The 22,516-nt window shown below is 46.7% G+C and overlaps 1 protein-coding gene across 1 annotated transcript in view; it reads left to right on the top strand.

Annotated features, from left to right (window-relative positions):
* LOC116376197 (plexin-A1-like) overlaps positions 1 to 22,516 on the top strand; it is a 154,735-nt gene that overhangs the window by 123,068 nt on the left and 9,151 nt on the right. The window contains exon 3 of the mRNA XM_031835519.1: positions 91 to 225. Coding sequence (XP_031691379.1) covers positions 91 to 225 — 135 coding nt within the window. The remainder of the gene's footprint in view (positions 1 to 90; positions 226 to 22,516) is intronic.

The raw sequence follows: 22,516 nt of genomic DNA, 5'->3' as shown, positions 1-22,516 counted from the left end.
CACCTACCTACACCTACACCGCCTTTTCACTTATTTTTCCAGGCAACGGAATGCAGTCATCTCACCTGTTGTCTCGGTCTCTCTGTCTAGATCCTGGTGAATTCGGCGAGTCCCACGCGTCCAGCTCTGCTCTATGAGAACGTGGTGGTGAGTGACGGCCCCATTCTCCGAGACCTGCTCTTCTCCCCGGACATGCAGCACGTCTACACACTCTCCGACAAACAGGTAAGAGAGAAATACACACAGGCATGAACACGGCGCACACACACACACACACACGCGTGAACACAGGTATGCATGCAAACACACAAATATGCCCCGCGTGCACGCGCACACATCGACACGCTCATCAACCAACATACACACACACTCACACACACACGCACGCACGCACGCACACACACGTAGGGACACATCACACACACACGCACACACACACACACGTAGGGACACATCACACACACACGCACACACACACACACGTAGGGACACATCACACACACACACACGCAGGGACACATCACACACACTCCCTCAGACAGCAGGTCTGAAGAAAGGCGGCAGGTGTCAGCGGGGGGGGGGGGCTAATGATGCCTCATTACCTTAGACACACACAACCCTCCCGTAACCTGCAATTACATCTGTCTGTCTGGTGTGGGTCCCTGCAACTCACCCCCCCCCCCCCCCCCCCCCCCCCCCCCCCCCCCGCCGACCAAGGCACACACACACCAGGGGAATGGGCAAAGGTCAGGTGTAATTCCATGTGGGGACCTGTTCATTAACAACCTCACCACTGGCTCGGCCGTGTACGGCTTTGAAGCTCTGGCTGCGGGTCGCCTGTGTTGGCTTCTAATGATGCAGCTGACACCCCCTTTACCACTCATTAGTAGAGAGGGGGAGGGAGTTGGAGGGGGACGGAGAGAGATTGAGAAAGAAGACAGTGAAAAGGCATCTGTGTGTCCATTTTGAGAATACGGTGTGACCGTTTCTCCGTAGGCGGTGGGTGAACAACTATGCCTTGGACAAAACATTAGGAACACCTGCTCTTTCCATGACAGACTGACCAGGTGAAAGCTATAATCCCTTATTGATGTCACTTGTTAAATTCTCTTCAATCAGTGTAGATGAAGGGGAGGAGATGGGTTAAAGAAGGATTTTTAAGCCTTGAGACAATTGGGACATGGACTGTGTATGTGTGCCATTCAAAGGGTGAATCGTCAATACAAAATATTTAAGTGCCTTTTGAACGGGGTATGGTAGTAGGAGCCAGGCTCCCCGGTTTGTGTCAAGAACTGCAACGCTGCTGGGCTTTTCACGCTCAACCATTTCCCGTGTGTATCAAGAATGGTCCACCACCCGAAGGACATCCAGCCAACTTGACACAACTGTGAGAAGCATTGGCGTCAACGTGGGCCAGCATCCCTGTGGAATGCTTTTCGACACCTTGTGGAGTCCATGCCTCAACGAACGGAGGCTGTTCTGAGGACGAAAGGGGAGCAACTCAATATTATGAAGTTGTTCCTAATGTTTTGTCCACTCAGTGTATATGACAGACATGGAACACACACACATACTAAAATACTCCTGCTCTCTACCTCACTTACACCCCCCCCAAATGCCTGGCCGTGATCCCCATTAACAGAGACCAGGGTGGGGTTAAGCCGAGGGTTGCTGAAGGAGGGGCCAGGGGTACCTCTCTGTGGGGTAGACCCCATTATTAATGACTAGAAATGTAATTCCCTGAGCCCACCCTCTTACCCTTACCCCACTGCACACCCTCCCCTCGTTTTAAATCCATGTCTCGGCTGCTCGCCCCCCCTTCTCCTTCTTCTCTCTCTGACACGCTCCATTCTAAGACAAAATTGAGTGCCCCCCCTGAACCGGCTTGCATTGATCCCATTCCATTTATTTTTTTTAAACCATCTCACCCTTCCTTTAACCCCTTTCCTCATTTTTTTCTCGTTCTCTCTCTCTCTCTCTGTCTCTCTCTCTCTCTCTCTCTAATGTTCATACTCACTCTCGCGCTCCCTCTCTCTCTCGCTTTCTCTCGCTCTTTCTCTCTCTCTCCTCTTACACCTCTACTGCCCTGGTATGAGATAGCTGTGGAATATTCTGGAATTGGATCTTGCATGGAAGGGAGAAGAGGGGGGGGGGGGGGGGGGTGTGTGTGTATCAGTAAGAGATGGGGGTGAAAGCAGAGGGCTCGTTTCAGGGGTTTAGGTTGAGTCGTGGAGCACATTAATGCCACCCCACTATGAATCCTTGTTATATATATATATAACCTCCCCCCTTACCATACACAGATCTCTCTACACTCCTTCCACCTTCTCTGGTTACACACACCTTCTCTAGTACACACAGACAGCGATAAACACACGCGCCTCTCCCCCGCCGGTTAGAGGATGTAGCAAGGCAGACGGGCAGGCAGGCCCCAGCAGCCCCTGTGCTCTCAGCCTGCAGGGGTCCTCAAGACAAGCCAAGCACATTAAGGTGTCATTGGACATATCCACTAGAGCGTGGCCCATGATGGGTTTACTCACACACACACGCTCGCGCACACACACACACACACACACACACACACACACACACACACACACACACACACACACACGCGCACACGTAGACAAACGCACACACTGAGGCACACATACAAAAGAGCACCACTCTGAGTCACGTTTAAGATACAGACCACAAAGGCCTGGTGTTTTATGGGTCGTTTGACTCCACCTTCTTAATCATTATTATCATTATCTGAAATTTGACAGGTGTGTGTGTGTGGTGTGCGTCGATTGTGCGTCGTGCGTGTGTGTCGTGTGTGTGCGTGGACCCATGCATGAACCATTCGTTGTCTACCAGCCATTGACAGACGACAAGCCCATGAAGATATATCAACTGCTGTCCCTCTTCATGTCTTCAAAATGAACTCTAGTTTAGGAAAAAGGACATATTAGGTCATTTACGACTTGAAGAAAGCGGACAATTATTATCGACAGAACAACGGAAAAACAGAAAAGCTTTCGCTTGTTCGTAAAAGAGGTGTTTCCATACTGTCTGTCAGACCATTGTCCCTCCAAACATTGCCCTGTATTGTCTTGCGTAGCAGTAAACTCAGACGCTCTTCTTTTGTCCCTTTCCACTCCTAGAAAATACTTTTGCACCAAAGTCTCCCTCCATTTGTCTTATAAGCCACTTTCAGTAAACTCATTAGTCTGTAGCTACCCCTTATCTTCTTGTCATTGTTTAGTCACTGGGCTGTACGACTGTAATTCTTGTTGCCTTGTACACTGACGAGAGTCTTTGAGGTTGCTCATGCGTATCACACACACACACACACACACACACTCTTCTCAGTGCTAGCTAATTGCGTGGCATAAATATTCATGGCCTCCCTCGTGAATATGGGTCCATTTTTACCCCCACCCCCCCTCCCGGTATTGTGAAGCATCTTACTGGAAATGAATGCTAATACTAGTGTCGTTTGTGGGAGGTGGAATATCATATGTTCCCCCTCCTCCTCTTCTGTGTCTGTATATCGTGTTTGTCTGTGCGCTGGTGCATGCGTATGTGTACGCCTCCCCGTTTGTGTGAGTCTGTGTTCGTGTGTGTGTGGGCTGGCCATTGTCTGCACTCACAGTCAGCCAAATCGCACGGAAGCCCTCTCCAGGGCTCCTTAGCATCTGCCACACATTGACAGTACGTACACACACACACACGCTCCTAACAAAGACCCTGCTCCACAGCCATGAGCATCCCCATTATCCCAAGGTTGCGGGTTCGAATCCCCAACCCCCTCTCTCACAAAAGACAGCGCAGCCACTTGTTCTAGCCTGTTTTGGATCTGGTCGGATGGGTTTCAGCCAGCCTTTTCATCAACTACTTTCCTTTCTCTGGGGGGCACCGCGTGTACGTCAAATGGGTTTGAACCCACAGATACTTGGCCGCCCAGCCAACCTCATTAGCATTAGAAGGCTCGACGCCAAACACCGCCTCAGTACAAACAAAGCAAATGTCTTAAGTTCCTGGAGGAAACTTTGTTTGCTTGCCGGCTGTCCTAAACCCGCCTGAATTAGAGGGTGTTTGCGTAACGTTGCCTCAGTACAAAGCCAGGGAAAGTTCCTGGAGGAAACTTTGTTTGCTTGCCGGCTGTCCTAAACCCGCCTGAATTAGAGGGTGTTTGCGTAACGTTGCCTCAGTACAAAGCCAGGGAAAGTTCCTGGAGGAAACTTTGTTTGCTTGCCGGCTGTCCTAAACCCGCCTGAATTAGAGGGTGTTTGCGTAACGTTGCCTCAGTACAAAGCCAGGGAAAGTTCCTGGAGGAAACTTTGTGCGCTTGCTGTTGGCTGCATTAAACCTGTTTGAAGTAGAGGTGATTGAATCTCGGCTGAAATATAATAACAATGCATATGACATCGTTCTGTTAGATGGCTAGGGATGAGGTTAAAGGTTAATGAGGGTTAAAGCTGACGTACTCTGAGCGATTCACTCAACACACACTCAGCAGCCTTACAGTAAATCTAGATGCATGTTCACAGGTGTCATGATACACAGTCACACTTGGATACGTCAGTATAACACACACACACACACACACACACACACACTCAGCAGCCTTACAGTAAATCTAGATGCATGTTCACCGGTGTCATGATACACAGTCACACTTGGATACGTCAGTATAACAGACACACACACACCAGAGGTGTCACTCCAGATCCACGGTGAGGTTTAAAGTTTGTAGGTCCGCAGGACATTGAGTGACGCGGTCAAAACCCGACACTAGGGGCAACAAAAAAAAACATGACAAAATAAACGAGTGCCCCTGCACTCTACGGCGAACTGCTCTATGGCGAACTGCCCTTTGGCGCTGGAGCTCGCGGCTTAAACCATTCTGCAATCCGTCCACAACGATTTAGCAAGCCGAGTCGGAATTAATGCCTAATGTTTACGACTGGTTAGCAAAGGTAGTTCATCAAAGGTAAACGATTTAATTTGATTGCTTTTCTGATTTTCGGTTACCTGCTGCTAGCAAGGCATAATGCTATGCTAGTCTATGATAAACTTACACAAATGCTTGTCTAGCTTTGGCTGTAAAGCATATTTTGAACATCTGAGATGACAGGGTGATTAACAAAAGGCTAAGCTGTGTTCCAATATATTTCACTTGTGATTTTCATGAATAGGAAGATTTCCTAGGAAGATTTATGTCCGTTGCGTTATGCTAATTAGTGTCAGGCGATGTTTACGCTCCCAGACCCGGGTTTGAGAGTCACAAGAATTAACCAGTCTGAATGAATGCCTAATGTTTACGATTGGTGTAGGTTAATCCTTAACCAGTCTGAATGAATGCCTAATGTTTATGACTGGTGTAGGTTAATCCTTAACCAGCCTGAATGAATGCCTAATGTTTACGACTGGTGTAGGTTAGTCCTTAACCAGTCTGAATGAATGCCTAATGTTTACGACTGGTGTAGGTTAGTCCTTAACCAGTCTGAATGAATGCCTAATGTTTAGGACTGGTGTAGGTTAGTCCTTAACCAGTCTGAATGAATGCCTAATGTTTACGACTGGTGTAGGTTAGTCCTTAACCAGTCTGAATGAATGCCTAATGTTTACGACTGGTGTAGGTTAGTCCTTAACCAGTCTGAATGAATGACTAATGTTTACGACTGGTGTAGGTTAATCCTTAACCAGTCTGAATGCCTAAATGTAACCGTAGAGTTGTTTCTGTTTGACTACTGACCACTGCGTGGATGAAGTGGTCATTGTAATGTAAATGTTAATAGACTTTGGGGTTTGGGGGGGGTTGGTGAGGAGAGGAGAGTGAGGTAGAGACGGCAGATGAGCGGGGGCGGGGGAGGGGTGCACGGCTCAAATACCAGAGGTCGTCTAGCTAGCACCTTCCTCCTAAACACACACACACACTCTGACGTGTGTCTGTGCCAGCCATGGTAACTGTGTGAATGTTGTTATTGAACCCCCCCCCCCCCCCCCCCCCCCCCCACACACACACACCTAGGCCTCAATGAACCTACTGTCTCATCGTGCCTCCAAGACGATTAGCTAGGTCTCTGACCCTCTCAATTATCTTGTCATTTCTCTCTCTCTCTCTCTCTCACAATTCAATTCAAGGTGCTTTTTATTGACATGGGAAACATGTGTTAACATTGCCAAAGCAAGTGAGGTAGATAATATACAAAAGTGAAATTAACAATAGAAATTAACAGTACACATTACACATACAGAAGTTTCAAAAGAATAAAGACATTACAAATGTCATATTATGAATATGTACAGTGTTGTATCAATGTACAAATGGTTAAAGTACACAAGGGAAAATAAATAAGCATAAATATGGGTTGTATTTACAATGGTGTTTGTTCTTCACTGGTTGCCCTTTTCTTGTGGCAACAGGTCACAAATCTTGCTGCTGTGATGGCACACTGTGGAACTTCACCCAGTATATATGGGAGTTTATCCAAATTGGGTTTGTTTTCGAAATCTTTGTGTAGTCTGAGGGAAATATGTGTCTCTATGTTCATACATTGGACAGGAGGTTAGGAAGTGCAGCTCAGTTTCCACCTCATTTTGTGGGCAGTGTGCACATAGCCTGTCTTCTCTTGAGAGCCATGTCTACCTACGGCGGCCTTTCTCAATAGCAAGGCTATGCTCACTGAGTCTGTACATAGTCAAAGCTTTCCTTAAGTTTGGGTCAGTCACAGTGGTCAGGTATTCTGCCACGGTGTACTCTTTGTTTAGGGCCAAATAGCATTCTAGTTTACTGTTTTTTTGTTAATTCTTTCCAATATGTCAAGTAATTATATTTTTGTTTTCTCATGATTTGATTGGGTCTAATTGTGCTGCTATCCTGGGGCTCTGTGGGGTCTGTTTGTGAACAGAGCCCCGGGACCAGCTTGCGTAGGGGACTCTTCTCCAGGTTCATCTCTCTGTAGGTGATGGCTTTGTTATCTTGTTATAGGAACAATCCCAATACCGGGATCGATATGATAACTACCAGTGAAAATAGAGGGCGCCAAATTCAAACCACAGAAATCTCATAATTACAACTCCTAAAACATACATGTGTTTTATATCATTTTAAAGGTAATCTCGTTTTTAATACCACCAAAGTGTCCGATTTCAAAAATGCTTTTCAGCAAAAGCACTACAAACGATTATGTTAGGTCTCCACCAAACCACAATAAGCACAGCCATTTTCCAGCAAAATATAGCATAAAAAAAAACTGAAATAAAGATCAAATTAATCACTAACCTTGAATTATCTTCATCAGATGACACTCATAGGACTTCATGTTACACAATACATGCATGTTTTGTTTGATAAAGTTCATATTTATATAAAAAAAATCTGAGTTTACATTGGTTTATTAGATTCACTTGTTCCAAAAACATCAAGTGATTTTGCATAGCCACATCGTTTCAACAGAAATACCTATCATAAATGTAGATGATAATACAAGTTATATACATGGAATTATAGATACACCTCTCCTTAATGCAACCGCTGTGTCAGATTTCAAAAAAAGTTTACGGAAAAAGCAACACATGCAATAATCTGAGACGTCGCTCAGAACAAAAGCCAAATTAGCCGCCATGTTGGAGTCAACAGAAACCAGAAAATACATGATAAATGTTTCCTTTGAACTTCATCAGAATGCAGTCCTAGAAATCCCAGGTCCACAATAAATGCTTGATTTTCTTCGAAAATGTCCGTTATTTATGTCCAATTAGCTACTTTGGTTAGCGCGTTTGGTCAACAATTCCAAAGTCACAAAGCGCGTCCACTATAACGTGACGAAATGTCCAAAAGTTCCGTAACAGTCAGTAGAAACATGTCAAACGATGTACTGAATCAATCTTTAGAATGTTGTTTACATATATCTTGAATAACGTTCCAACCGGAGAATTAGAATGACTTCAGATGAGCGAAGGAACGCAGGTGCTTCCCCTCCACTCATGGCTGTGGTGACTATTTCCTGTCTCATTCGACCCCCCCTTTCACATTAGAGTCATCAGACAAAGTTCTATTGACTGTTGACATCTAGTGGAAAGCGTAGGAAGTGAAAACTCATCCATATCTCGCTATAATTTCAATGAGAGCTTGGTTGAAATTCTGCCACACCAGAAAAAATAACAGGAAGTGGAATTTCTCAGGTTTTTGCCTGCTATATGAGTTATGTTATACTCACAGACATAATTCAAACAGTTTTAGAAACTTCAGTATGTTTTCTATCCAATACTAATAATAATATGCATATATTAGCAACTGAGACTGAGGAGCTGGCCGTTTACAATGGGCACCTTTTCATCCAAGCTACTCAATACTGCCCCTGCAGCCATAAAAAGTTATGGGAGGTTTGGGAATCGCTTCCTTTTAGGTGGTTGAAGAATTTAACGGGTCTTTTCTGGATTTTGATCATTAGCGGGTATCGGCCTAATTCTGCTCTTCATGTATTATTTGGTGTTCGACGTTGTACATGGAGAATTTCTTTGCAGAATTCTGCATACAGAGTCTCAATTTGGTGTTCGTCCCATCTCTCTCGCTCTCTCAATTTAAGGGCTTTATTGGCATGGGAAACATATGTTAACATTGCCAAAGCTCTGTCTTCTCTTTCTTTCTTACACTCCCTCTCTCTCTCATGCTCACGATTGTTTGCTTCCTGTCTCTCTCTCTCTCTCTCTCTCTCTCTCTCTCTCTCTCTCTCTCTCCCCAAAAATCTTTCTCTCTTCCCCAAATTTCTCATTCTCTCGCTTCTCTTTGTATTTGCTCTCTCAATTCAGTTCAAAGGGCTTTATTGACACGGGAAACAAGTGTTTACGTTACCAAAATAAACAAACAAAATTGAGACACAAAACGGCATCAGCAACAAAAAAAATAACGATTAGGAATGAACACTAAACACACTCACGTTTCAAAATGATAGTCGTTTCACGTGTGATATCATCATCATGTCCAGCGTTTTGGCCCCCTCCCTCTCTCTCCCCTCCCTCTCTCCAAGTCTCTGCTGAGTTTTGGGCAAACATTGGTCTCCATGGCAGTGCCCCCAGCAGTTCTCATACTGTACCTGACCCCTGAGCATAATCAAACCACAGTCAACAATGAGCCTCTCTCAGTTCACACACGCACGCACACTGTGGTGTGTGTGTGTGTGTGTGTGTGTGTAAGTAAAACCCAGGCCATAACAGTGGCAGCCATGGTCACGTTACCCCAAACCACTGGTCTCACCCCAATCCTAACCTTCACTATTAGGCAACCACACTCCAAACTGGCCTCAGATCAGCGTACAGCAGCATTGGGCCACTTACATTCCACACCCTTGTCTGAGATGTAACACGCTGCTGATTCCTAGTCATTTAGGCGGAGGGGTAGAGAGAGGCCTTCTATCACCACACTCCAAATTGACCTTAGATCAGTACTTGGCGTCTCTGAGATGAATTTGCGAACTTCATTCGTGTTTACAGATGGCCTAAAAGTTTGTTATTAAGGTGCATCATGTCCGAGAATTTTGTACGTTCAAGCGGCTCCCCTGTGAAGTCGCGACTGGCGACCGTACGGATAGTGACCCGAATCGGGTCGCATTTTACATGTGGAATCGCAGGAGAAAAGGTCGGCAGTCAGACTTCTACAGTGGGTGGTCTCTAAAAGCGATCCGCATTTGGTGCGACGTGTGTGAGACTTTTAGCAGTGGCAAAGAGTGTCTCTCTCTGACGGACAGCAGCTGGATCTCAACCTGCTGCAGATGTGTGTGGGTGTGTGATTTGAGTTTGCATTTCTGAAATAGAGGAATAAAGGAACGGAACAAATCCTTCCACCATCAACTCCAACTCCTTCCTCTCTCTTTTCCTCTCTCCCCCTAGCTCTCTCTTCCTCTCTCCCTCAAGCTCTCTTCCTCTCTCTCTTTTCCTCTCTCCCCCCTAGCTCTCTCTTCCTCTCTCCCTCAAGCTCTCTTTTCCTCTCTCCCCCTAGCTCTCTCTTCCTCTCTCCCTCAAGCTCTCTTTCTCTCTTCCTCTCTCCCTCAAGCTCTCTTTCTCTTTTCCTCTCTCCCTCAAGCTCTCTTCCTCTCTTTCTCTTTTCCTCTCCCTCAAGCTCTCTTCCCCTCTTTCTCTTTTCCTCTCTCCCCCTAGCTCTCTTTCTCTCTCTTCTTCATGCTCTGTCGCATGCTCTCTCTCGCATGGTCTCTCTCGCATGCTCTCTCTCTCGCATGCTCTCTCTCTCCTGCTCTCCTCGCGCATGCTCTCCTCTCTCTCGCATGCTCTCTCCCTCTCGCATGCTCTCTCTCCCATGCTCCTCCATGCTATCTCTTTTCGCCTCTTCCTCTCCTCTCCATGCTACTCTTTTGCTCTCTTCCGCTCTCCTCTCTCCCCCATGCTCTCCTCTTTCGCTCTCACTTCCCTCTTCCTCTCTCTTGCTCTCTGCGACTCTCTTCCTCCTCTCTCTCCTCATCTCCCCCAGCCCCTTCCTCTCTCTTGCTTCTCTTCCTCATCTTCCTCCCCCCAGCCCTCTTCTCGCTCTCCTCTCTCCCCCCCTAGCTCTCCTCCCTCTCTCCTCTCTTCCTCTCTTCCCCCTAGCTCTCTCTATCCTCTCTTCACTCTCCCCTCCATCCTCTCCTCCCATAGCCTCTCTTTCTCTCTCCCTCTAGCTCTCTTTCTCGCTTCTCTCCCTCCTAGCTCTCTTTCTTCGCTCGCCCTCTAGCTCGCTTTCTCTCCTCTCCTCTCAGCTCCTCTTTCCTCTCTCTCTTTCTCTCTCCCTCTAGCTCTCTTTCTCTCTCCCCCTAGCTCTCTCCTCCTCTTCCTCTCTCCCCCNTCTCTCCCTTTGTGTGTGTGTGTGTGGTGTGTGGTGTAATACAAAAAAGTACAAACAAAAGTGTGTGTGTGTGTGTGTGTATGTGTATGCTACGGTTTGTGTCCGTGTGCTGTTTGTGTTGTCTCCTGTGTGCACCTTTCTTATACTAGGTCCAGCTGGGTGGTCTGTGGGTGTGGTGATGTGTGGGTGTGTGTGTGCGCAATTCATTTGTGTTGAGATGAGATGCGACCGCAACTAAATGAAATGTATCCTTTGTTCATTGTTCCTTTACCCCTTAATAGGTTCATATTTCTTTGGGTACCCATTGCTTTATCAAGGCCTTGTGAGCTGCCACCTCGCTCTCTCACAGTTTCTCTGAAAATGTGGCTGCTGCCTCCCTGTCTCCCAGATGAGATTGCCGAGCGCGTGCACAGCCGGACACAGACACCACGCAGACAGACACGCAGACAGACACGCAGACAGACACGCAGACAGACGCGCAGACAGACGCGCAGAGAGACACTTACCTACCTACCTACACCTACCTACCTACACTACTTACCTACACCTACCTACCTACACCTAGCTACCTACACCTACCTACACCTAGCTACCTACACCTACCTACACCTACCTACACTACCTACCTACCTACCTACCTACACACCTACCTACCCTACCTACCTACCTACCTACACACCTACCTACCTACTACTACCTACCTACCTCCTACCTACCTACCTACCTACACCTCCTACCTACAACCTACCTACCCTACTGCACCTACCTGCACCTACCTACCTGCACCTACCTACCTACACCTACCTACACCTACCTACCTACCTACACCTACCTACCTACCTACCACACCTACCTACACCTACCTACTCTACCTACCTCTACCTACCTACTACACCTACACCTACCCTACCTACACCTACACCGCCTTTTCACTTATTTTTCCAGGCAACGGAATGCAGTCATCTCACCTGTTGTCTCGGTCTCTCTGTCTAGATCCTGGTGAATTCGGCGAGTCCCACGCGTCGCTCTGCCTCGTATGAGAACGTGGTGGTGAGTGACGGCCCCATTCTCCGAGACCTGCTCTTCTCCCTTCTCCCGGACATGCAGCACGTCTACCACTCTCCGACAAACAGGTAAGAGAGAAATACACACAGGCATGAACACGGCGCACACAACACCACACACAACGCGTGAACACAGTATGCTGCAAACACACAAATATGCCCCGCGTGCACGCGCACACATCGACACTCTCAAGCTCAACCACATACACACACTCACACACACACGCACGCACGCACGCACACCACGTAGGGACACATCACACACACACGCACCACACACACACGTATGGACACATCACCACACCACGCACACACACACACGTAGGGACACATCACACACACACACGCAGGGACACATCACACACACTCCCTCAGACAGCAGGTCTGAATAAAGGCGGCAGGTGTCAGCGGGGGGGGGGCCTATGATGCCTCATTACCTTAGACACACCAACCCTCCCGTAACCTGCAATTACATCTGTCTGTCTGTTGTGGGTCCCTGCCACTCACCCCCCCCCCCCCCCCCCCCCCCCCCCCCCCCCCCCCGCGCCAAGGCACACACACACCAGGGGAATGGGCAAGGTCAGGTGTAATTCCATGTGGGGACCTGTTCATTAACAACCTCACCACTGGCTCGCCGTGTACGGCTTTGAAGCTCTGGCTGCGGGTCGCCTGTGTTGGCTTCTAATGATGCAGCTGACACCCCTTTAACCCCTCATTAGTAGAGAGGGGGAGGGAGTTGGAGGGGGACGGAGAGAGATTGAGAAAGAAGACAGTGAAAAGGCATGTGTGTGTCCATTTTGAGAATACGGTGTGACCGTTTTCTTCTCCGTAGGCGGTGGGTGAACAACTATGCCTTGGACAAAACATTAGGAACACCTGCTCTTTCCATGACAGACTGACCAGGTGAAAGCTATAATCCCTTATTGATGTCACTTGTTAAATTCTCTTCAATCAGTGTAGATGAAGGGGAGGAGATGGTTAAAGAAGATTTTTAAGCCTTGAGACAATTGGGACATGGACTGTGTATGTGTGCCATTCAAAGGGTGAATCGTCAATACAAAATATTTAAGTGCCTTTTGAACGGGGTATGGTAGTAGGAGCCGGCTCCCGGTTTGTGTCAAGAACTGCAACGCTGCTGGGCTTTTCACGCTCAACCATTTCCCGTGTGTATCAAGAATGGTCCACCACCCGAAGGACTCCAGCCAACTTGACACAACTGTGAGAAGCATTGGCGTCAACGTGGGCCAGCATCCCTGTGGAATGCTTTTCGACACCTTGTGGAGTCCATGCCTCAACGAACGGAGGCTGTTCTGAGGACGAAAGGGGAGCAACTCAATATTATGAAGTTGTTCCTATGTTTTGTCCACTCAGTGTATATGACAGACATGGAACACACACACATACTAAAATACTCCTGCTCTCTACCTCACTTACACCCCCCCCAAATGCCTGGCCGTGATCCCCATTAACAGAGACCAGGGTGGGGTTAAGCCGAGGGTTGCTGAAGGAGGGGCCAGGGGTACCTCTCTGTGGGGTAGACCCCATTATTAATGACTAGAAATGTAATTCCCTGAGCCCACCTCTTACCCTTACCCCACTGCACACCCTCCCCCTCGTTTTAAATCCATGTCTCGGCTGCTCGCCCCCCCTTCTCCTTCTTCTCTCTCTGACACGCTCCATTCTAAGACAAAATTGAGTGCCCCCCCTGAACCGGCTTGCATTGATCCCATTCCATTTATTTTTTTTAAACCATCTCACCCTTCCTTTAACCCCTTTCCTCATTTTTTTCTCGTTCTCTCTCTCTCTCTCTGTCTCTCTCCTCTCTCTCTCTCTATGTTCATACTCACTCTCGCGCGCTCCTCTCTCTCTCGCTTTCTCTCGCTCTCTTTCCTCTCTCTCTCTCCTCTTACACCTCTACTGCCCTGGTATGAGATAGCTGTGGAATATTCTGGAATTGGATCTTGCATGGAAGGGAAAGGGGGGGGGGGGGGGGGTTGTGTGTGTTCAGTAAGAGATGGGGGTGAAAGCAGAGGCTCGTTTCAGGGGTTTAGGGTTGAGTCGTGGAGCACATTAATGCCACCCCACTATGAATCCTTGTTATATATATATATAACCTCCCCCCTTACCATACACCAGATCTCTCTACACTCCTTCCACTTCTCTGGTTACACACACCTTCTCTAGTACACACAGACAGCGATAAACACACGCGCCTCTCCCCCGCCGGTTAGAGGATGTAGCAAGGCAGACGGGCAGGCAGGCCCCAGCAGCCCCTGTGCTCTCAGCCTGCAGGGGTCCTCAAGACAAGCCAAGCACATTAAGGTGTCATTGGACATATCCACTAGAGCGTGGCCCATGATGGGTTTACTCACACACACACGCTCGCACACACACACACACACACACACACACACACACACACACACACACACACACGCACACACGTAGACAAACGCACACACTGAGGCACACATACAAAAGAGCACCACTCTGAGTCACGTTTAAGATACAGACCACAAAGGCCTGGTGTTTATGGGTTTGACTCCACCTTCTTAATCATTATTATCATTATCTGAAATTTGACAGGTGTGTGTGTGTGGTGTGCGTCGATTGTGCGTCGTGCGTGTGTGTCGTGTGTGTGCGTGGACCCATGCATGAACCATTCGTTGTCTACCAGCCATTGACAGACGACAAGCCCATGAAGATATATCAACTCTGCTGTCCTCTTCATGTCTTCAAAATGAACTCTAGTTTAGGAAAAAGGACATATTAGGTCATTTACGACTTGAAGAAAGCGGACAATTATTATCGACAGAACAACGGAAAAACATTCGCTTGTTGTAAAACAGAAAGGTGTTGTTTCCAAACTGTCCTGTCAGTCTGGACCATTGTCCCTCCAAACATTGCCCTGTATTGTCTTGCTAGCAGTAAACTCAGACGCTCTTCTTTTGTCCCCTTCCACTCCTAGAAATACTTTTGCACCAAAGTCTCCCTCCATTTGTCTTATAAGCCACTTTCAGTAAACTCATTAGTCTGTAGCTACCCCTTATCTTCTTGTCATTGTTTAGTCACTGGGCTGTACGACTGTAATTCTTGTTGCCTTGTACACTGACGAGAGTCTTTGAGGTTGCTCATGCGTATCCACACACACACACACACACACACTCTTCTCAGTGCTAGCTAATTGCGTGGCATAAATATTCATGGCCTCCCTCGTGAATATGGGTCCATTTTAATACCCCCCACCCCCCCTCCCGGTATTGTGAAGCATCTTACTGGAAATGAATGCTAATACTAGTGTCGTTTGTGGGAGGTGGAATATCATATGTTCCCCCCTCTCCTCTTCTGTGTCTGTATATCGTGTTTGTCGTGCGCTGGTGCATGCGTATGTGTACGCCTCCCCGTTTGTGTGAGTCTGTGTTCGTGTGTGTGTGGGCTGGCCATTGTCTGCACTCACAGTCAGCCAAATCGCACGGAGCCCTCTCCAGGGCTCCTTAGCATCTGCCACACATTGACAGTACGTACACACACCACACCTCCTAACAAAGACCCTGCTCCACAGCCATGAGCATCCCCATTATCCCAAGGTTGCGGGTTCGAATCCCCAACCCCCTCTCTCACAAAAGACAGCGCAGCCACTTGTTCTAGCCTGTTTTGGATCTGTCGTCGGATGGGTTTCAGCCAGCCTTTTCATCAACTACTTTCCTTTCTCTGGGGGGCACCGCGTGTACGTCAAATGGTTTTTGAACCCACAGATACTTGGCCGCCCAGCCAACCTCATTAGCATTAGAAGGCTCGACGCCAACACACCGCCTCAGTACAAACAAAGCAAATGTCTTAAGTTCCTGGAGGAAACTTTGTTTGCTTGCCGGCTGTCCTAAACCCGCCTGAATTAGAGGTGTTTGCGTAACGTTGCCTCAGTACAAAGCCAGGGAAAGTTCCTGAGGAAACTTTGTTTGCTTGCCGGCTGTCCTAAACCCCCGCCTGAATTAGAGGGTGTTTGCGTAACGTTGCCTCAGTACAAAGCCAGGAAAGTTCCTGGAGAAACTTTGTTTGCTTGCCGGCTGTCCTAAACCCGCCTGAATTAGAGGGTGTTTGCGTAACGTTGCCTCAGTACAAAGCCAGGGAAAGTTCCTTCCTGAAACTTTGTGCGCTTGCTGTTGGCTGCATTAAACCTGTTTGAAGTAGAGGTGATTGAATCTCGGCTGAAATATAATAACAATGCATATGACATCGTTCTGTTAGATGGCTAGGGATGAGGTTAAAAGGTTAATGAGGGTTAAAGCTGACGTACTCTGAGCGATTCACTCAACACACACTCAGCAGCCTTACAGTAAATCTAGATGCATGTTCACAGGTGTCATGATACACAGTCACACTTGGATACGTCAGTATAACACACACACACACACACACACACACACACTCAGCAGCTTACAGTAAATCTAGATGCATGTTCACCGGTGTCATGATACACAGTCACACTTGGATACGTCAGTATAACAGACCACACACACCAGAGGTGTCACTCTCCAGATCCACGGTGAGGTTTAAAGTTTGTAGGTCCGCAGGACATTGAGTGACGCGGTCAAAACCCGACACTAGGGGCAACAAAAAAAAACATGACAAAATAAACGAGTGCCCCTGCACTCTACGGCGAACTGCTCTATGGCGAACTGCCCTTTGGCGCTGGAGCTCGCGGCTTAAACCATTCTGCAATCCGTCCACAACGATTTAGCAAGCCGAGTCGGAATTAATGCCTAATGTTTACGACTGGTTAGCAAAGGTAGTTCATCAAAGGTAAACGATTTAATTTGATTGCTTTTCTGATTTTCGGTTACCTGCTGCTAGCAAGGCATAATGCTATGCTAGTCTATGATAAACTTACACAAATGCTTGTCTAGCTTTGGCTGTAAAGCATATTTTGAACATCTGAGATGACAGGGTGATTAACAAAGGCTAAGCTGTGTTCCAATATATTTCACTTGTGATTTTCATGAATAGGAAGATTTCCTAGGAAGATTTATGTCCGTTGCGTTATGCTAATTAGTGTCAGGCGATGTTTACGCTCCCAGACCCCGGGTTTGAGAGTCACAAGATTAACCAGTCTGAATGAATGCCTAATGTTTACGATTGGTGTAGGTTAATCCTTAACCAGTCTGAATGAATGCCTAATGTTTATGACTGGTGTAGGTTAATCCTTAACCAGCCTGAATGAATGCCTAATGTTTACGACTGGTGTAGGTTAGTCCTTAACCAGTCTGAATGAATGCCTATGTTTACGACTGTGACGTGTGTAGGTTAGTCCTTAACCAGTCTGAATGAATGCCTAATGTTTAGGACTGGTGTAGGTTAGTCCTTAACCAGTCTGAATGAATGCCTAATGTTTACGACTGGTGTAGGTTAGTCCTTAACCAGTCTGAATGAATGCCTAATGTTTACGACTGGTGTAGGTTAGTCCTTAACCAGTCTGAATGAATGACTAATGTTTACGACTGGTGTAGGTTAATCCTTAACCAGTCTGAATGCCTAAATGTAACCGTAGAGTTGTTTCTGTTTGACTACTGACCACTGCGTGGATGAAGTGGTCATTGTAATGTAAATGTTAATAGACTTTGGGGTTTGGGGGGGGTTGGTGAGGAGAGGAGAGTGAGGTAGAGACGGCAGATGAGCGGGGGCGGGGGAGGGGTGCACGGCTCAAATACCAGAGGTCGTCTAGCTAGCACCTTCCTCCTAAACACACACACACACTCTGACGTGTGTCTGTGCCAGCCATGGTAACTGTGTGAATGTTGTTATTGACCCCCCCCCCCCCCCCCCCCCCCCCCACACACAGCACACCTAGGCCTCAATGAAGCCTACTGTCTCATCGTGCCTCCAAGACGATTAGCTAGGTCTCTGACCCTCTCAATTATCTTGTCATTTCTCTCTCTCTCTCTCTCTCACAATTCAATTCAAGGTGCTTTTATTGACATGGAAACATGTGTTAACATTGCCAAAGCAAGTGAGGTAGATAATATACAAAAGTGAAATTAACATAGAAATTAACAGTACACATTACACATACAGAAGTTTCAAAGAATAAAGACATTACAAATGTCATATTATGAATATGTACAGTGGTTTGATCAATGTACAAATGGTTAAAGTACACAAGGGAAAATAAATAAGCATAAATATGGGTTGTAATTTACAATGGTGTTTGTTCTTCACTGTTGCCCTTTTCTTGTGGCAACAGGTCAGAACAAAGCTTGCTGCTGGTGATGGCACAACCTGTGGAACTTCAACCCTAGATATATGGGATTTATGCCAAAGTGGTTGGTTTTCGAAATCTTGTGTAGTCTGGAGGGAAATAATGTGTCTCTATGTTCATACATTGGACAGGAGGTTAGGAAGTGCAGCTCAGTGTCCACCTATTTTGTGGGCAGTGTGCACATAGCCTGTCTTCGCTTGAGAGCCATGTCTACCTACGGCAGGCCTTTCTCAATACAACGGCTATGCTCACTGAGTCTGGTACATAGTCAACAGGCTCTTCCTTAAGTTTGGGTCCAGTCAGCAGTGTCAGGTATTCTGCCACGGTGTACTCTGTGTTTAGGGCCAAATAGCATTCTAGTTTACTGTTTTTTTGGTAAGTCCTTTCCAATATGTCAGTAATTATATTTTTGTTTTCTCATGATTTGATTGGGTCTAATTGTGCTGCTATCCTGGGGCTCTGTGGGGTCTGTTTGTGAACAAGAGCCCCGGGACCAGCTTTGCGTAGGGGGACTCTCTCCAGGTTCATCTCTCTGTAGGTGATGGCTTTGTTATCTTGTTATAGGAACAATCCCAATACCGGGATCGATATGATAACTACCAGTGAAAATAGAGGGGCGCCAAAATTCAAACCACAGAAATCTCATAATTACAACTCCTAAAACATACATGTGTTTTATATCATTTTAAAGGTAATCTCGTGTTTTAATACCACCAAGTGTCCGATTTCAAAAATGCTTTTCAGCAAAAGCACTACAAAACGATTATGTTAGGTCTCCACCAAACACAATAAGCACAGCCATTTTCCAGCAAAATATAGCATAAAAAAAAACTGAAATAAAGATCAAATTAATCACTTACCGTGAATTATCTTCAGCAGATGACACTCATAGGACTTCATGTTACACAATACATGCATGTTTTGTTTGATAAAGTTCATATTTATATAAAAAAATCTGAGTTTACATTGGTTTATTAGATTCACTTGTTCCAAAAACATCAAGTGATTTTGCATAGCCACATCGTTTCAACAGAAATACCTATCATAAATGTAGATGATAATACAAGTTATATACATGGAATTATAGATACACCTCTCCTTAATGCAACCGCTGTGTCAGATTTCAAAAAAGTTTTACGGAAAAAGCAACACATGCAATAATCTGAGACGTCGCTCAGAACAAAGCCAAATTAGCCGCCATGTTGGAGTCAACAGAAACCAGAAAATACATGATAAATGTTTCCTTTGAACTTCATCAGAATGCAGTCCTAGAAATCCCAGGTCCACAATAAATGCTTGATTTTCTTCGAAAATGTCCGTTATTTATGTCCAATTAGCTACTTTGGTTAGCGCGTTTGGTCAACAATTCCAAAGTCACAAAGCGCGTCCACTATAACGTGACGAAATGTCCAAAAGTTCCGTAACAGTCAGTAGAAACATGTCAAACGATGTACTGAATCAATCTTTTAGAATGTTGTTTACATATATCTTGAATAACGTTCCAACCGGAGAATTAGAATGACTTCAGATGAGCGAAGGAACGCAGGTGCTTCCCCTCCACTCATGGCTGTGGTGACTATTTCCTGTCTCATTCGACCCCCCCCCTTTCACATTAGAGTCATCAGACAAAGTTCTATTGACTGTTGACATCTAGTGGACAAGCGTAGGAAGTGAAAACTCATCCATATCTCGCTATAAATTTCAATGAGAGCTTGGTTGAAATTCTGCCACACCAGAAAAATAACAGGAAGTGGAATTTCTCAGGTTTTTGCCTGCTATATATGAGTTATGTTATACTCACAGACATAATTCAAACAGGTTTTAAGAACTTCATATGTTTCTATCCAATACGAATATAATATGCATATATTAGCAACTGAGACTGAGGAGCTGGCCGTTTACAATGGGCAACCTTTTCATCCAAGCTACTCAATACTGCCCCCTGGCGAGCGAATAAAAAGTTATGGGAGGTTTGGGAATCGCTTCCTTTTAGTGGTTAAGGCATTTTAACGGGTCTTTTCTGGATTTTGATCATTAGCGGGGTATCGGCCTAAGTTCTGCTCTTCATGTTTATTTGGTGTTCGACGTTGTACATGGAGTAATTCTTTGCAGAATTCTGCATACAGAGTCTCAATTTGGTGTTCGGTCCCATCTCTCTCGCTCTCTCAATGTAAGGGCTTGATGGCATGAGGAAACATATGTTAACATGGCCAAAGCTCTGTCTTCTCTTTCTTCTTACACTCCCTCTCTCTCTCATGCTCACGATTGTTGCTTCCTGTCTCTCTCTCTCTCTCTCTCTCTCTCTCTCTCTCTCTCTCTCCTCTCTTCCCAAAAATCTTTCTCTCTTCCCAATTTCTCATTCTCTCGCTTCTCTTTGTATTTGCTCTCTCAATTCAGTTCAAAGGGCTTTATTGACACGGGAAACAAGTGTTTACGTTACCAAAATAAACAAACAAAAATTGAGACACAAAAACGGCATCACAGCAAACAAAAAATAACGATTAGGAATGAACACTAAACACACTCACGTTTCAAAAATGATAGTCGTTGCACGTGTGATATCATCATCAGTCCAGCGTTTTGGCCCCCTCCCTCTTCTCCCCCTCCCTCTCTCCAAGTCTCTGCTGAGTTTTGGGCAAACATTGGTCTCCATGGCAGTGCCCCCAGCAGTTCTCATACTGTACCTGACCCTGAGCATAATCAAACCACAGTCAACAATGAGCCTCTCTCAGTTCACACACGCACGCACACTGTGGTGTGTGTGTGTGTGTGTGTGTGTGTAAGTAAAACCCGGCCATAACAGTGGCAGCCATGGTCACGTTACCCCAAACCACTGGTCTCACCCAATCCTAACCTTCACTATTAGGCAACCACACTCCAAACTGGCCTCAGATCAGCGTACAGCAGCATTGGGCCACTTACATTCCACACCCTTGTCTGAGATGTAACACGCTTCTGATTCCTAGTCATTATAGGCGAGGGGTAGAGAGAGGCCTTCTATCACCACACTCCAAATTGACCTTAGATCAGTACTTGGCGTCTCTGAGATGAATTTGCGAACTTCATTCGTGTTTACAGATGGCCTAAAAGTTTGTTATTAAGGTGCATCATGTCCGAGAATTTTGTACGTTCAAGCGGCTCCCCTGTGAAGTCGCGACTGGCGACCGTACGGATAGTGACCCGAATCGGGTCGCATTTTACATGTGGATCGCAGGAGAAAAGGTCGGCAGTCAGACTTCTACAGTGGGTGGTCTCTAAAAGCGATCCGCATTTGGTGCGACGTGTGTGAGACTTTTAGCAGTGGCAAAGAGTGTCTCTCCTCTGACGGACAGCAGCTGGATCTCAACCTGCTGCAGATGTGTGTGGGTGTGTGATTTGAGTTTGCATTCTGAAATAGAGGAATAAGGAACGGAACAAATCCTTCCACCATCAACTCCAACTCCTTCCTTCCTCTCTCTTTTCCTCTCTCCCCCTAGCTCTCTCTTCCTCTTCTCCCTCAAGCTCTCTCCTCTCTCTCTTTTCCTCTCTCCCCCTACTCTCTCTTCCTCTCTCCCTCAAGCTCTCTTTTCCTCTCTCCCCTAGCTCTCTCTTCCTCTCTCCCCGTCAAGCTCTCTTTCTCTCTTCCTCTCTCCCTCAAGCTCTCTTTCCTCTTTTCCTCTCTCCCAAGCTCTCTTCCTCTCTTTCTCTTTTCCCTCTCCCTCAAGCTCTCTCCCCTCTTTCATCTTTTCCTCTCTCCCCCTAGCTCTCTTTCTCTCTCTTCTTCATGCTTGCTGGTCGCATGCTCTCTCCTCGCATGGTCTCTCTCGCATGCTCTCTCTCGATGCTCTCTCTCGCATGCTCTCTCCTCTCTCTCGCATGCTCTCTCTCGCATGCTCTCTCTCGCCATGCCTCTCCTCCCCCCCATGCTATCTCTTTCGCTCTCTTCCTCTCTCTCCCATGCTCTCTTTTGCTCTCTTTCCCTCTCTCCCCCATGCGCTCTCTTTCGTCGCTCTTCCCTCTTCCTCTCTCTTGCTCTCTTCCTCTCTCTCCCCCAGCCCTCTTCCTCTCTCTTGCTCTCTCTTCCCTCCCCAGCCCCGCTTTCTCTCTCTCTCCCCCTAGCTCTCTCCTCCTCTCTTCCTCTCTCCCCCCCTAGCTCTCTCTATCTCTCTCTTCCACTCTCCCCATAGCTCTCTTTCTCTCTCCCTCTAGCTCTCTTTCTCTCTCCCTCTAGCTCTCTTTCTCTCTCCCTCTAGCTCTCTTTCTCTCTCCCTCTAGCTCTCTTTCTCTCTCCCTCTAGCTCTCTTTCTCTCTCCCCCTAGCTCTCTCCTCCTCTTCCTCTCTCCCCCTAGCTCTCTCCTCCTCTTCCTCTCTCCCCCTAGCTCTCTCTTTCTCTCT

Source organism: Oncorhynchus kisutch, linkage group LG1 (assembly GCF_002021735.2).
Source record: "Oncorhynchus kisutch isolate 150728-3 linkage group LG1, Okis_V2, whole genome shotgun sequence".
Classification (NCBI taxonomy): domain Eukaryota; kingdom Metazoa; phylum Chordata; class Actinopteri; order Salmoniformes; family Salmonidae; genus Oncorhynchus; species Oncorhynchus kisutch.
The sequence above is the reverse complement of the archived record's forward strand: the minus strand, read 5'-3'. Positions and strand labels throughout refer to the sequence as shown.